This window comes from Pyrgilauda ruficollis, unplaced genomic scaffold (assembly GCF_017590135.1).
Source record: "Pyrgilauda ruficollis isolate IOZ18807 unplaced genomic scaffold, ASM1759013v1 scaffold27, whole genome shotgun sequence".
In the NCBI taxonomy this organism is placed as follows: Eukaryota; Metazoa; Chordata; class Aves; order Passeriformes; family Passeridae; genus Pyrgilauda; species Pyrgilauda ruficollis.
In genome coordinates, this window is record NW_024524044.1 from 2,634,263 (window position 1) to 2,651,461 (window position 17,199).

Genomic DNA, 17,199 nt, shown 5'->3' on the forward strand with positions numbered 1-17,199 from the left:
CTAACCCAGTAACATTCTTCATTAATATAAGATCGTGACAGGTTAAAGTTCAAGGATTGTTGGTGATAATAGCTGACTGCAAAAATGCATTCAAAGCAATACACAGACAAGCTCCAATAAAATTATTTAGCACAGATAGGGATGCCAATAGGCATCCCTGAAAGGATGAAAACAGGCCCATTGACTGACTTCAGCAGTTGCAATGGAGCCTTCCCTTATTTTCCTCTTATTCTCAACTTACTTTTATACTATTTCTTTGTATTTAGGTGGAGCTTGAATGACTTTATTAATAAATTCTTTGTTTACTGGTGGGTGTAAAATTCTCTTGCTTCACTTTTAAAGATACAGTCAAAAAATAATATAGAGTGCATGCCCAGTGAGGGGTGGTCATACCTTGGAGGTGGGTAACTTTGGGGAGGGGGATGCAGGTGTGTGTTAAGATTACAAATAGGGTATAATCTGAGGAGAGTTATTTTGCCACAGTTGTGAGATGTCTTGCTCAACAGCTAGACATCTCCTATCTCCCCTGGCTGACAGGTGTTATGCAGCTTCTCAGCTGCAAAGTACCTCCTTGCAAGGATTCCAACAGAGCCTGGCCACAGTCTCTCCATTCTGCTCCACCCTCTATTCCATCCCCCTTAGCAGGTGCTATGGTTGCAGATTGTGGTGTGGGGAATCATCATGGAATAGGTTTTGAGTATGGCAACTTAATTCCATCCAGGGACCAGCAACTGTATTTTATAATTTCTATAACATTATAATTTACATTAGGATGTGAATAAAACTTCTTGGTTTCCTTTAACTGTACCCCCAGCCATATTTCACCAACTGGGCATCTGAAAAGGAAGTTGTCTTAATTATAGCTGTAATGCCAGACCAGAGGCAAATAAGGTCAAGAAAGAAACAAGTTAGGTATTAAAAGGTAGATGAAAGTTTTTGTTACTAGTTTAACTTAGATTACCATTAAATTTTCTTTCAAAATACTGTATCTTCTCATGCACTGAGGCCAAATAATGTTTATCTAAATATAATTAAGGTCTCAAATGCTTAAAACAAGAACCAAGTGGATCTGCGTAATGTAAAGCCAAGGTCATAATCCAGTGAATCATGTAAGGCAGGGTCCACAGAGTGCCCCAGATTATCATCTTCTGGTCACCCTAATCAGGAGACCTGGCATATACTGATGTCATTTCCTCTCAATGACCCCAGAGAAGGAAATGAAGATGCAGAGGAGTGATGGGGCAGCCCAGTGATCCCCAACCTGGAGTTTGGAGCAGGAAGCTCTCTAGGGCTAATACTTCCCAGAGTACTGGCACATCAGCCACACTGTGCACACTGGACTGCAGCTTCTGCCTAATTCTGAATTTATTTAAATTCACTGAGTACCTTTCTGTTCAAAAGTGGGATGATCCACATCCAGTGGGATTCAGAGCTGTCACTCTGGAACAGCTCATTTTCCATTGCGTTGGATAGTGAGCACAGAAATGTTATCCAGGGCTCTGGGTTGCACTTCCAGCTGATGGGCGCCTGAGCTGTCCATTGCTGCAAGCCCTGTGGACTGTGAAGAAAACTTGCCCGCAACAATATGACTGGCCTAAATATCTCATGGAAAGTGAAAATTGTGATGCCTAGTGCATAGCAGAAAATGTAGCTTTGTATCCACGCAATTGAACACAGTTCAGCATTGGTTTATTAAAAATATAATTAATGAGATTACAGTTGTCATTAATCTAATTTATAAGCCATTTTTATTGAATGTATAAATTCTTGACTTTTGCAGAATTAAAAGGAAAGCACATGGCAAGTCATGCTATTGCCTTATGAAATATCAGACAACACACTTTATAAAAAACACCATGTTTGCTTCTCACTTGATATGTCCACATTAAAGGATGATGTACAGCTACAGGTGTAAGTCTGTTCAGATTAGTAAGTCTAAAAGGTCATGACTGCAGTTGATAGTGTTGAGTTTCTTACACTGTATGTCTTCCAATGTTTGATAATTTCAAGATAATAACAGTTTATTTAAACATTTCTTTATACCAAATTATATATCATGTAATGAACACAGTGAATTGGTGTGCATTCAGTTTACCATGCACACCAGCATAAGATTGAAGGCAAGGACACAGGTATCTTAAGTAGTTGCTGGGCACATGAGTGGGTGTATGTGAAACGCACAGAGCCAAGTCCCAGCACAGCAGGCTGTGAGCACGTCCTGGCCACACCATCCAAACACTGCATTTACAGCAGCCTGCCCACCTCACCTGCAAGGTTAACAGGGGCATTGCCTCTGCGCCCAGGAACAAAGCCTTTATTAACTGGCTTTCTCATACTGATGATTTTTTTTGCTACTAACATATAAGGAGGGAAATGAAAAGACTTGTCTATGTTTGTGCCCTTTTGTGGAGTGCAGCATGGCTTAAAGAACAGTGATGTGGTGATCACAAATTCAACCTGAACTTAGAAAAAGATAATTTTCCCATTTATAAATCTCTTGTCTATGGAACAGTGCAGGAACATGCTTGCTTTCTTGCTTGCTTTCTTACTTTCTCCCTCTCTTTTCAAGCTATTTTTATCTTCCATATTCTATAAATTTTATTAGTAATTCTGCCATAATTCTACAAAAATGCTGCATCATATAGAGGGATTATACACTAAAATTATTTCACAAAATTGTATAAAACTGTTTGATAAAACAGTAGTTTATCAAGCAGTATTTGTCTTTCATACCTAGTCTTATAAAGCTCTTATAAAAGCCTGAATTCTCTCTCCCAAAACATGAATTTAAATGGGTACAAGCCAAGACCCTTTGTGACTGCTGAGACATTTTCCATAGGCATTGCTAAGTGTGCCTAACTGCCCCAAGCCATTCAACAGCCTAGACCATTCAAGGAGGTATGAAACCTGCACAAGAGGCCTCCTACTCTTGTCCTTTATCAGTCATGGATCTTGGTTCATTCATAGCACGGAGGGACAGACGGGCATGTAGCTTGTATGAATAAATAAGGAGTTTCTGAGGAGCTTAATCAGGACTTTCCCCCAAGCCAGTCATTGTTTTTTGTCTTTAAAGCATTCAGGCCACTCCTAATTGTCCATGGTTGCCCTAAAAGCAGAAAGGATTCCTCCCTAATAAAGGGGACTTACTTAATAAGGTAGCTTTTGTCTTTTCCTCAGCAGTTCTCATTTCCCCTTCAGAGACCCTGGAAATTTTGCAGTATGGAGCTGCCTTCTGTCCTCCACTGGAGAAGGTAGTGCCAGGAGCACAAAAAGCTGGCAGCCCCAGAAAGATCACTAGTAGAGAGGATCAGAAATTTCCACATAGATACAGCTTGTAGAGTGGCTTAAATGAGTCTGTATGCTCTATGATCTCGCTGTCATCACATATGCACAAGACATGCTTGTGCCCTGTGGTCCTCAGGAATCTAAATGTCCTCCTGCAGCCATGCATACTACTTGAAAATCAAAGAAGCTCCTACATGGCTCTGAACTATACCAGACAACACAGGGATTGTGGGAGCTTAACCATTTCCAGACAGTTTTATATTTCTGCACTAATAAGCACAGGCTGACACATACTCTTGTTTTCTCCTGACACACATAGCTTCATGTCATTGGGGACTGACCTGCATAAACAGCCATGAGGCAGGTTTGTGGCTCCAGCCTGAGGCTGTCCCCCCCAGAGCATTAGAACATCCTGAGAAGGAGGCTGTCTTTCTAGTCCTCAGAGCAATGCTCTAATCTTGAATCATTGAATATTAAGGTCAAGGATAAGATATTCTCCACTATAATTCCATTAAGTGGCAGTTGATAAGTTACAAAAAGAAGTTAGCATGTATTTAAATTTTTATACTTTATATAGCTAATAACGTATTTGTGTTATCTGTCCAACCTACTCAGAACTTATTAAACTTTCACGTCTCTAGGGAAAGCTGTTCAGAAACTTTCAAATTAGACATTCTGTTTACTATTTCTTTTCCATTCTTCTATGGAATCGCATTGCCACCTTTCCATTCCCTTTTCCTAGAGCCACCCATTCATACATGAACACACATATCTCATATGTACCACCAAATCACACATATCACACTTGTTGGATATCACAGCTCACCTAGTTCATGCCTACTCTGAATGAAGAAATTATCTGTTCCCTTCAATCACCCCATGTTTTTGACAAATACTGTCCTCACTCAAGCATGTGTAGTTTTGGTCAAAAAAATCTCCCCTGACACCTCCTTGAATTCTGAATCCTCAGCAGCATCAAGACCTCCTAGATCAGAAAAACATCCAGAGTCCTGCCATTATCCATATAGCTCTAAGCTTAGTCTCCTTTGCAGACAGTGCTCTCAGAGGAGCTGTGAGTCTTAGAAAGCTCTGCTGGGAGTCACAAAAGGGCATGATTGCCTGAAGTGGAACTGTGCTGGGATTGAAGCACCTTTGTAGGTCTAGGAGAGAAATTCACAGTTCATAGCTAGAACAATTCTCCAGTCCTGGTTCATGAGGCACTGATGTAGGCCTGGAAAAGTAAACTTATAGTCTAAGGAAGAAGTAGACCTCAGTGAAGACATGTAAAGGTCTTGGTATTGGTTTTGTACTTTATCTAAATGGTATTTCACATAAAATACATGAGTTATTCTTGGATCAAAGTTTATATCCAAATATCCCTCCAATCTATGGCTTAAGGAGTTAAACTTTCTCCAGTCCCAAAACTCTGGGTTTGTTTTCTGCAAAGGGTCCTGTTTCTGAAGGCAGCTGTTTAGGTACCTCAGTGCACAAGAGGGCTGCAGACTATGGAACCTGACCTGAAAAAACCATGTCCCTGCCATCCAGCAACTAAATCCCACTGGCAGGGCAAGGGTGTAAGACCTAACTCTGCTAACAAGGGTTTTTATTAGAAAATTTTGGCAGTTCCATATTTAACACATTGTCTTTTTGATTCCCATTCATATGTTCGATGACTAAAGAGTTTAGGTGTTTTATTCAGGGGTGTAGATACCACTGGGCATACAAAATTTAGTATAGTGATTCAGAACATTTTCATATTAACCTTCCTTTATGGATCTAGTTCATATGGTGTCCTCTTTATTTTTTCATTTCCAGTATTAACTAGGCCTTTAAAGGCTGTAGCTTGTTTCAGAGCCTATCCTCTGTTGAGCCAAAAGTCACTGATTGATAAGAGCCAGCAAGCAATTAGCAACAATAAGTACTTAAGTCATTAATGATGTAGCTTGTTCTGACTACCTCCTAGCAAGATATTTGAATGCAGAAATTCTTCTCTCTCCTCTCTCTTCTGCCCTGAATTTATATTTAAGCCAATTCAACAGATTAGACAGGCCGCAATATAGACATTAATTTATTTGTTACGTGTGCAGTTTGGATAATAGCCATGGGATATACCTCCCATGATATGGAAGGTAGATACACCTCATATACCTTGCAATAATGCAAGAAGTCTTTTGCAATTATATTATTTTTGATCACTATATTTTACTAGAGTTGAACCCTTTGTGAGCACAGGATTACCCTACCATATAGGATCACACCTTTCTGTTGCATAGCTTGAAGAATTAACTGGAATCAACTAGAAATGAAAGTATTAACTAGAAATATGTTACTGCTGCCTTGTAGGCAAGCTAATTATGAATCATTGCAAGAGCACAACACACCACTTATTCCCTGAAGTAAGTAAAACCCAATATTTTGCCAATGTTATAAAGGTGTTTCTTCCATACTAGAAACAAAACTAAGAGGATTTTTAAAAGATAGCTTATCAAATGATAAATAAAAAAAGATTAAATTACTTGCTTTGTTGTTTTAAGCACATACATACTTTAAAGTTCGGGCACCTGTGCTCACAGATCAGTCTAGAGTCCTGTTTTGCAATCATAAGGCACGATATACTGATTAAATATTTTAAATATAGAACATAAAATCCCAATCCAAATCTGAGAAATGCTAACAGTATTCCACTTGTGTGTAGATGAAATATGCTTACTCTAACACTCAAATATTTACCCTAAATTCCAACTCTGAATGACTGTATGTGTTAAAATGGCAAACCCTAATGTTTAACCTGTTGGATACAGGAATATAGCTATTTAAAGCATACTTTCTGTAGAGATTGAAGTAATTTAGCCAAATGCTAGCTAATATTTCAGAATTGTTAAAAATATACTGTGACACATATTAAAAGCCCCCTAATTTTTAATGAATGTCTGTATTAATAGATCCTCTCTATTTATCCCTTGCATTTTTTTTTTCAGGTCATATTGTCTCTCCTGAGCTCTCTGTAATATTTTTCTGCCACTGTCCAGAGACTGATTCAACTCATTGACTTTCCTCTACCCATGGTCCAGGGCTCATCAATCATCCCTAACCCCTTTCCTTGCTCTCCAATCAGCTGAGCTGGGCCTTTGACAGTGAACCAAATATTTTGGGTTGAAATGCATGAGAAACAAGATTTTCATCTTGCAGATTTACTATCACACAAATGTATGGTTCAAGGATATCTATGCTTCTATGTGAAGGAGCAAGAAGATCCTTAAAACTCACACTGCTTAGAATCTCCAAGATTCAATAAAAAAACACAGCCAGGATTTTCTACCTCCATGCTGACTGAATTGTTCAGCTCTGATTAAAATGAGGAATGTGTCCAAGACATTTAAAGTTCTTTAGCTATGTCAGTGCTTAGGGATTTCGGCTGTGTCAGATTAAGACCTCCCTAAAAAATGGTCAAGTTCTGGAAAAAGAAAACTCCTCTGTGATGGAAGTATCAAATGAGCCTCTAGCCTCAAATGGAAAAAAAATATCTATTGTTCTGTTCAGTTTAAGTCAGTTGAGAAGGTAGGAACCCATCTATGTACAGCAGTGCTGCCAAACCCTGGTGACCACACTCCTCCTCACAACAATACTCCTCTAATGGTTAAACAAAATTCTGCTGGATGAAAAGCCCAGGTTTGGTAAAGCTGAAGATATTCAATCATGGGTTTGAATCCTGTGACTTAATGTGTAGAGCTTTCACATAACTGGTCAGGAACCTGGACTTTGGTCCTTGCTCTGAAGTTTATGAATTTTGCTTTAAAGAGCTATGTGGCTTATGGGGCTTTTAACAGCTAACTGAATCTAAAGATTCTAATTTCTGCCATGGTAATTTTAACTGTAAGATTGAAATGTGTCCAATGTCTTTGATTTCTCCTGCTTGAGGAATCTGGTACTTGACTGCATTGTGACACTTTCAGCAGGACAGGTGCTGGATGCTTTCTTCACTTTTTATCTCTCTAACTGAAGACCTTGATTCTGTCAGAATATATTAGATGTTATTTCAGTTTCCACCATACTGGGAAGTAAAGCAATACCTGATGTCTCTATCCCAGTGAATCTGAAAATCTGATCCACTTAGACCAGGGACTTGTCACACTGCAGGAAGTGAACTGCCAGAAGTAAAGAAATGTGCTTTTTGAAGACATATGTATACATATCATGAAAAGGATAGCTTCTTTCAGCATTTATTGTCTCCAGATATAGAAAGGTCTGCAATCATTACTTTGGACTTACTTACATTGATTTAACTTCAATCCTGCTTTAAGTCTAAGCCTAAGCTTTTTATTGGATTCATCTCCTAATGCCCATTGAATTAATTTCTTTATCTCAATGAATATTTTCCTCATATATACCTTTGAACATCTGGACACAGCCTTCCATGTAGCTCCTTAATGTCTCTAGTCAATAGCTATAACTCGTTCATAGATTGCTGTCAAAAGTTACCAAAGTGTCCAGCCATCAGAACACATATCAGCAATAGATCACACACATACTTGCTCACCCCACTGAATGCACTACGAAATGAAAAAGTTTCAATGTTTTACCGCCCAGCAGAACAGGAATGCCATGGTGCCTCCTGTAGCAGAGTGTCCTATCATCCTGAAACATGTGAATAAGTTTTACATGGACTTTAAAACATTTATTTAAGAGCTAGGATAACAACTAATTAATTTTGCTATTACATCACTTCAGCCATATATTGCAACCAAGACTTTCACACTTATGGTATTTCAGAGTGGCAGTAAGGAAAGTGAAACAAACATGGCTTTAAAACAACTGTCTTAATTTTTACGGCTTCAGCAACATTATGCAGTCTTGGTGCTTCTTTTAATATCCTACCTGTTATACCATCTGTGACCATCCTCTGGGAAATGGCTGAAGAGCATCATAACCTATCCATTCTTTTATTTCTGGACAAAATTTGGGCTTGATCTTGTGTGGGAAACCCACAGTGTTGGAGCAGCAAAGCTGCCCATGTGTCTGCCTCACAGGCCTGCTGCACAGGATCAATTTGGGCTCTCCTTAGGGCAGATACTAATCTTTTCTGCCTCATCCAAACCAGATAAAGCAGCCGCACTGAACAGCAGGTTTTCTCTTGGTGTTTGATTACCTCTAGGTCGCAAGCCACAGGAAAAAAAAAAAAAAAAAGCAGTAAATCTAATTCAGACATGCTCTACACAGTTACATCATTCCTTTGTAAAATTTATTTAATGCTTTGTAGATATGCTCAAACAATTCTGATGAAAAATGTCACTCAAAGGCTTTGCCCAGAATAAAAGTTCAGTGAAATTCTCAGTCATGTTACTCAGTCCTCATTTGCAAAACCCAAAAACTTTTGTGCACGTGAGTGATCAGTAAGAGGCCTGTGGCTGTGTCCTTCAATCTTTACAGGGTGGAAACAGCACATCTATTCTGCTACACAGTTACATCCTGGAAGTTACATGACCTTACTGAAGTCAAAGCCTTACATTTTTCAAACAGGGGTACCGCTGAAGCTCTAAGTCGAAAAAATGAAATAAAAATTTGGAAAAATGTATTAAACTATCAACAGGTGCATTGCTTAGAGCATTGGCTAATTACACTAGCGGATTATCAACTACAATGTCAGCACCAAAATACTGACTTAGGTTTTATACTCTTTCTTGTGTTGTTATGTACCACACAGAATCTTGGGAAAAAAATTCCCAGAAAAATATGAAGCTTTAATGCAAAAGAAATTAAAGCAAGTAAATGGTGGGTTTAAGTACTACAGAGACATGAAGCATTGCTTTTTCATATCCTGCTAAGAAGCAACAGCTGTACTTCATTTTAACTTGACGTGCTTCAGAACTCAAACTCATATAGGTATTTAATGATCCAAACATAATGGTCCTGCATAGTTTAATTACTTATATGAAGGCTAAACTTCATGTGTAATCTCTTAATTAAAAGATAATGCTGTGAAAATCTTGCTTTGGTTCTAACAAAGAATAAACTCTTTAACAGTGAAAATGCTTTGGTGGAATTGAAGATTATTGACCATGGATCCTGAGCACAGCTGACAGTCAATGTTATTCCTTCTTAATAGACTCCTTGTTTCTTCTTCCTTCGTGGTATAGCCAATACAAGGAGAACAGGTAGAGTGCAAGGCAGACCATCAAATCATAGTGGTAGAGTGTTGCAGCAAATAGAAGAAACAAGAAGAAATAAAATATTTTGAAAGCAATATGTTTTAAACCTGGAGACTCACTAGGTAACTTAAGTGCTTCACTCTTCTGGTTAGAAATATCTGCAGAATCAGAAGCATGTTGACTTTCTTTCTGTGAGTCATCAAGCCACTTTAGTGTTTTCTCCTCTGTTATTAAATGGTCAGCTGGAGAGTCTCTTCCTCCATTTTCTTTGGTAGCCTTACTAATCAAAACTTCTGGCCTCCATGACCTCTCTTGTTGGAGCTCTACTTGATGGAAAAATTGGCCTGTATTCCTTCCTCTTCCTTCTCCAGAAACTGCTGAGTCTGAAGCGAAAGGTACTTCTCCTTTTTCAACTTCAGGAGAGAAGCTTTTGTTAAGACATGTTATTTCATTTGTTAGATTTAGATTGTACCCTGACTCAGCAGCACCCTTGTCAATGACTTTGGATTCAAAGTGTCTATACAGGTGCTCCATACCTTCTTCCACAGTGGGCCCTTCTGAAGATGGCACTGAAGAGCTTTTATAATGGTAACTAGGCACAGTATTTGTACCAGAAGGTGGCATTTTTGTTTCAGCTTTAGAACATAAACAGGAAAGTGTATCACCATGGCTTTCTCCCCTGTAGAGCTCTTCTGCTTTCTCATGGTATAGATGCTTCTGAGTGCTCAGGGGACTTTTAGGTACTTCTGAATATAAACCCTCTTGCGAATCTTTCTTTCCCATTGCAGAAGCCTTTACTGCTTCTCCTACAGGTAGAATATTGTCTGCTTGTGCTTTGGCACATTTTTCCTTGCTATTGCAGACAGACTTCGTTTCTCCTTGCAGTGTTTCATGTATGCATGCATTATAAATACCTAAAACTGATTCCTTTTCAAATTCAGTGTCATATAATACACCCACTGTGTTGAGTTGACAAAGAGCATAATGTGAACCATCATTTCTCCCTTCATGTGTATCAAACGCTGTTTCCTTTTCCTCTGTGGGCCTGTCACTTAGTGCAGTCTCTCGAGGTAGCTTAGCAATTACTGCTTTTTCACTGCCAGGCATTTTTTCTGGAGCACTTTCTGATGTTGTTTTAATTATATAAGCTGTACCTGCCTCTGCTTTCTCTGTAATACCCTGCTCAGAGACAGAAGACTTTTCACAACTCTCTGCCTCCTGGCAGGTAAACAACTCCTTTGTGGAAGTCACGGTCTGAGGTTCCATGCTCCCCCTCACTCTCCTCCAAACCTCACTCCCCGTTTCTTGCCACCTCTGCTCTGCAAAGTTTGCTTCGCTTTCCCTTCCGATTGCTCTCCCTTTATTTGTGTTGTCTGTGTCTCTGTCTTTTAACCTCCTGAATCCTCTGTGTTCCTGAGTGTCCTCATCCACCCTGGTGGCCCTGGGTGCCTGTTTGTTCTCAGCTAGCAGGGGTGCTGGGTTCAGGGCTTTGGCATTGTGTTTCCTGTGAGCCTTGAAAGGTTTGGAAGCTTCCTCCTCACCGATTGATGTCAAGTCTGCTACTTCAATGACTTTCTTCTGCTTCCCTAAATCAGTGTTCCTTTCTGACATTTCACCAACTCCTTTTTTTTTTGTGGAATCTGTTGAGACACCAGCATGTGCAAAAGTTCCGGCATACAAATCTCCTCTTAAGTGTACCTGAACTTTGCTTTCAGTCATCTTGATTTTTTCTACATTTTTGTCAGCATCTGATGACAGTGAATCCAAAGTTTGGTGAGACATTCGTGGTGCCTGGTGCTCCAGAGCTGGATTAGCATTGCCATCCAGTGTCCTTGCTATGTATTCATTTAATTGCATGGATTCGTCATGCTCTGGTAAAATGGTTTCTGGTCTCGTTTCACAGGCCCCTTTTGAAGTACCAGCAGCATCCTCACTGATGAATAACCTCTCCATCATCTTACTTCCCGAGGAACTATCTATTTCCCCTTTTGAAATATCTGTGTGCCTCTCTCCTTGTCGGCTTGAGCCAGTAGCCATAATATTGATAGCCTCATTCTGCTTTGTCAGAGGAAAATGTTTTGCTGATAAAAGGCTTTCACTGGTACCAGTATGTTCCAAAGACCGCTCATAGCTGTTTACTGAGCCAGCAGTGACTTCCTTCCCTGGTAGCTGATTATTATAATCTCTTACAGAATACTTAGCTTTATCTTTTAATTCTTCTCCTATCGCATGAGAAGTGTTTTCAGATGAGGAACCGATAGGCAGGGGGTGCAAGTCACTGCTTCTTTCTATACAGGTTAGCTTTTTCACCAATCCTTCAGTTTCACTTGGAAAATTAATTGGTTCTGTTGTATATAAATTCCTTTCATCTCTGGAAGAGGTACCTCTAGCTCCTGTGAAGTGCTGATTTAACTGAAACAATAGAATAGAAAAGAATGATGAAAAAGTGCTCTGCAAAAATATGCCAAATGAAGGAGGCAGGATTTCGTTATGGAAAGTTTTGTTTTCAGTAACAAAGCTTTTATGGAAACATGTTCCAAACCATTTGCAAAATTTGCATTACATGTATTTTTTAACATAGGTAATGAGCTTTATGGTGGTGCTCAAAGGAACAGGAAATAAAATAGTGCTCAGAACCCTCTCTCTTTATTCATGAGTTCAGTAAGCTGCTAGTGGATTTTATACAAATTAAATCTGAAGAGAATATTTCCTTAAAGGCAGGCTAATTTGTTCACTATACATTTGATTCTAGATTTGGAGAGAGGAAGCTGTGGGGTGAGGGGGGAGGATTGGTGCTTAAACAAGGGCATTGATACAGTACATCAGTGTCCAGTAATGTACAGTATTGTCCAGTAAAACAAAGGCACATTTCACACTGACAAATACTGTAAGGATTATCTGTGCTCCATTTCTCTCAGGGACCATTTTACAGGCTTCAAACCAGACTGTTTTTAGACAATCTGGTAAGACATGAGTTGGAAATGAGATTAGCAAAGTAAAAGGCCAGAAACTAATCATTCTCCCTCCCAGCTCCCAAATATCATATTGTATTATTCAGTATGCCTGCTTGTCACTGCACTCTCTTCTCACTTTAGCAGTCACACTGATAGCACTAGCTGATCAATTAGAGGCTAGCTTCTTGGGCACCCCTTTATACATTTGCACTTGCTGTAGATACCCCCATTACAGTTTCTCTTATTAATATGTTTTCTGCAAAGCCTCTGCAAACTATTAATAGTAAAACGTCACTCAAAGAAAAGTGAGGGAGCTAATGTCTCTGCAAATTCTGTTTTAATGACCCTCTGCCAACCAGTGCTCAAGTGTATTTGAGTTCTTCGGTGATGCCAACTGTCAGGATTTAACAGTGAGATGCCTGTGTTTTTTTCCCCTCCTCATAACTGACATTTGCATGATCTCAATAATTATATGCAAATCTTACGATTTCCCCTTCTTCTCACATAAGGCTCATGTTACTTGTCAACTGCACAGCTGTCTTGTGAGCCAATGCCTGTGTGTTTCAAAGATTTGGTTTTATTTCCATGTATTATAAGCCTTCATTGTTTAATTCATTAAAGAGCGCACAGTGCAAATTAACATCTAAATTATAGCTCCCCCTTCATTTATTGTACGGACAAGTCTGGCAATTGATAAACAAATGGTTATATTTGATCCTCTTTTTTGTAAAAGGGTGGACTGAGAACAACAAGAGATTTTAGAGGTCTTCCTTTGCACATTTCACCATAAAGAAAAAAAGAACCAAAACACTGACTTTCAGGCAGCGAAAGGTCCCACAATAGGCAACAATTTTCAACTTTTTAAAGTAAAAGGAAAGAAAAATTTATATTCAAATGAGAGGATTTTTTTCTCTCTATCAACAAGAAAAAAAAAGAATGGCTCCCATCTTCCTCTCTTATCTGATTCAGCATTCACATTTTCACAGGTGATAGCTATTATAATCTATGATTATGAATCTGTGCACCCAAATGATATGAGCTGAGAACAGACTCTGGGAATAATAGATTGCTGTATGTGTCTCATTTATTGCCATTTTTTCTTTCATACTGAAAAATGCAAGGCAAACCACACACACACATGCATGCACACAAATCCAAATAGATTGAATGTTCACCGAGTGTGAAATTCATTGTAAAAAATATAATGTAAAATACTGATACAGAAGAATCTGCTAATATAATTATATATATACTTACTATGCTCATATAGTTATCATTTCAAAAATCTCATAAGTAAACAGTACTACAAATATAAAAAATTACAAATAGAAAATATATATTTAAAAATATTCCCATCCTAGGGACTAGGAGGGGAGCTTTTTTAAAATGTTACCCTTCTAATTCCTTAGAACTGTCTTTTAGAGCCTCTGGTAAAGAAGTAAAAGGGAGATGTCATTAATTTAAGACCAGAAAAAGTTGATGCACTATACCAAAATCAAAGCACCTTCTATTGTTGAATCAGTTAGAGATTCAGTGTAAGTACAGACCAAGGCTTTACATTTGTAAATTAGTACATCAGTCAGCTCTGTTAAAAGGAGGCATTTCACCAGCTTTGAAGCGTAAATGGATTCCAATAATTTAATACTGTAGATATAATTGTGTAACACTTACCAGCAACTCTAATTCTTTTTCATCATCTTTGTGATCACCCTGGTTGTATTCTGCATTTTTGTCTTTTATATTTTCTTTAGCTAGTTTCGTGTCTTTGTCTTCTGCTTGTGAATAAACAATTTCTGGGATGTTTGTGTCTGAAGAGTTAAGAAAACAGTTGAATAATTTCCATGATGTTGGTTGTTACACTATTTTTAATTAACATGTGCAGTAAGGAAGAACTAATTAAACTGGGTGTTGTACCTGAAGTCCTTGAGTTATTCCATGTGCCACCATCAGACGTTGCCAATATTTCTTCTTTTCTGTGAAACAAAAAGAAACTTCTTGTCTTATTCTGCAAAAATTATTGTTCCAATTCCCCTTAGACTCAAATATAAAGACTGCTGGTTAATTACACAACATTTTAATGCTATTTGAAATTCTGAAAATAACAGCTACATAAAATGTAACACTTTTTGAGTGACCTGATATTAAGGCTTGGTCATAAGAAAGAATTGGCTGAGAAAATGAGAATGTGTTGACCTTCAGATAACATTGCAAATCTGATGGGTTTTCCCAGGCCTTTTCTGAGAAAGCAGCACAAAGGTGATTAGATGGGTCAGTGACAGGAGAGCATAATTTTGGGGTCAGGCAAGGGTCTGGAAGGATATATGTGTTCAAGAGGCCAGGGCTCTCTTTTGCTTGTGTTTTTGAAATATTTATATATTTACAGAGATGGCTGAAAAAGACATCTTTGTTACCTGAAATAAATCAAAAAATTCTCCCTGCATGTATATAAATCCTGTTGCTAAACTGTGCCTGGCCAGCAGGAACGAATTCTGTTTCCCTCAGCCAGTGCAATTTTTTCTGTTTTGCTGGCTGTTCAACACAATAAACACCTACAGAGAGATGCTGAGTGCCTGCAGACCTCATCAATATCAATTGATATCAATCGAACTGCTAGCAGTTCGAATTGTGTGCTTATAGGGACCAATTTTTAATGGAAAAGGAAAAAAATGTTAAGAGAATGTCACTTATGTAAAATGTAAATTATTGTATCACTCCTAATGACTCCTCTATGAGGGTTTTTTTTTTTTTCTGTAGGCCTTAATTTATGTGATTTTCAACCAGCCGTCCACCTCTGTTACTGGAAATTACTTTCTAATTTTCAAATATTAATCTTTTCCCCTTCTATTTTCTCCTAGTGTCTTTCATTTGAATTGATATAGCATTAACTCTGCCACCTAAATGCTTAATTCAGAAGGAGGATGCTAAATTTATACACTATTAAGAGAATGTAGACATCTACTGTCACCAACTTTTTAAAAACCAGTCTATATAGGGTTTGCCAGCCTAAGCAGACAGAAGCTCTTGCCAGTCTTGCATCTGATCTCTGACACTGGCCACTATCAGATACTTCAGGGGAAGATGTAGAATTGTTGTAGGAAAATACTTGGAGTAATTGGCACTGCCCTCTTAAATTTCCTCTTGGCCATTTTTTTGTTAGAAGCTGTCCTTGAAGCACAAGATTTAATGCTCTCTCAGGGATTCTTTTTCACCATTAATTGCAATAATGCTAAATATTCTTGCAATCTGTATGAATGTCATGTCCCTCTTGAATTCTGGTATGTGCATAACCTCCATGTGGTTTTCACTCTTCTGCTCACACCGAGTTGTACTTTCCCCTGCCTGCAGTTGCCATAATCTGCATTTTGTTCTGAAAAATGTAGCAGATCCACCTTTTTAAGTTGATCTGTGGAGGTTTTAAGGTAAACCATTTGTGCTTATTATTTATACATAGGGGTTTGGGGAGGGTGGTTGGTTTTTGTTTGTTGATTGGGCTTTTTTTACTGTTCAAAGGCTTGGCTTAGTGTTACATCTAGTTCCTAATTTTATTCTGCCCTTTTGCATCTTTTTCACTCTCCTGCTTCCATAAATCTGGACACTGTGTAGGTTGGGGTTTAACCATGATACAGATGCATCAAAACATTTAGGTGCTATCAGGGTGTCTGCAAAAGCCCCAGATTAGGAGCCAAGACATGTATAACACACGAACTGAATTGTCACCCCAAAAGAATGATCCCAAAACAACATGGGCCCAGCAGGAAACCTTCCACTGTTTTCCAGTAGGGAAAAAAGAGTGCATTCTAAAGTGTCTGCATTTCTTTGAACGTAGCTGACTACCTACAGCGTTCAGCCTGTGGTTCAGGATGCTACAACTCTTGGAAAGCAGGGATGGCACCATTTGCTACTAGAAGAGACTCTTGTCTACTTAAAGGAACAAGAGTTTGACAGGTTTTTTTCCTTCAAGAAGCATTCTCAGGAGAAGGGGAATTGTTAATGCCTATATCTAGCTTAATATTATACTGCTAGCTAGAGTTCACAGCAACTACTGTGACATCCAAGTAGCAGCACCACTTTCAGCTTCTATCACACCCTCATGTGATAAAAAACCCCACTGCATATCATTCATGCAAAAAATACCCAGATTACCAGAATACAGAACATCTGGGGAAAAATTGGAGGGCAGATTGGCCTACTCCTAATGGAGTTGGATGTACAAAGCAGGATCCTTACTCTTTAGCTTAATCTTCATACCTTGGAAAAAGGAGAAACTGTTCTGCCCCGTTTTCTGTTTTACCCATGTAGTCAATATTTTTTATTTTGATTAAAAAAATTTCAGGGTAAAAATATAGGCACAGTGTTTGAATAAGGATGTTAAAGATGAGTACCTATTTTATAAACCTTTAAATGTACAAGTATAAAGATGCTTCAAAATGGATAATTATGCATATGTGCCAGGATAGTGTTACATTATCTAGCCTTATTGTTCTAAGCATTTGTGTTCCGGCAGTCCTGTATATCATCCCTATTATCAGAGGTGAGAGATTATCACTTCCAAAAGGATTCATTCCCTCTAACATGAGAATCATGAGTAAGGTGGAGTGACATAACCTACGAATGTGCTTCTTTAGCTCTGAAAGGGACTGACCATAAAGGAAACCTACATCTTGGGCCATTATCTAAAGTTGCATGACTCTCACCTTGTAACTCTAAATTCAAACTGGAATGTAGTTACGTAGTTTTAGTGGCTGGGACTGTAACACTCAATGTATGTGTGATCTGAGCCACTCACTTTTACTTTTGCTGTGGTTAGAGCAGAA

General features: G+C 38.5%; 1 protein-coding gene across 2 annotated transcripts in view; it reads right to left on the reverse strand.

Moving 5' to 3' along the window:
- Positions 1-1,731: 1,731 nt before the first annotated feature.
- The window catches only part of PPP1R3A (protein phosphatase 1 regulatory subunit 3A), a 33,938-nt gene continuing 18,470 nt past the window's right edge, over positions 1,732-17,199 (reverse strand). Inside the window, exons 2-4 of one of the 2 annotated variants that reach the window (XM_041471596.1) lie at positions 14,306-14,358; positions 14,057-14,199; positions 1,732-11,843 (exon numbers count right to left, since the gene is read on the reverse strand). In XM_041471596.1, coding sequence (XP_041327530.1) covers positions 9,372-11,843; positions 14,057-14,199; positions 14,306-14,358 — 2,668 coding nt within the window. In that variant the 3' untranslated portion in view covers positions 1,732-9,371. Of the gene's footprint in view, positions 11,844-14,056; positions 14,200-14,299; positions 14,359-17,199 lie in introns of both variants that reach the window. The other variant, XM_041471595.1, reaches the window with a different exon arrangement.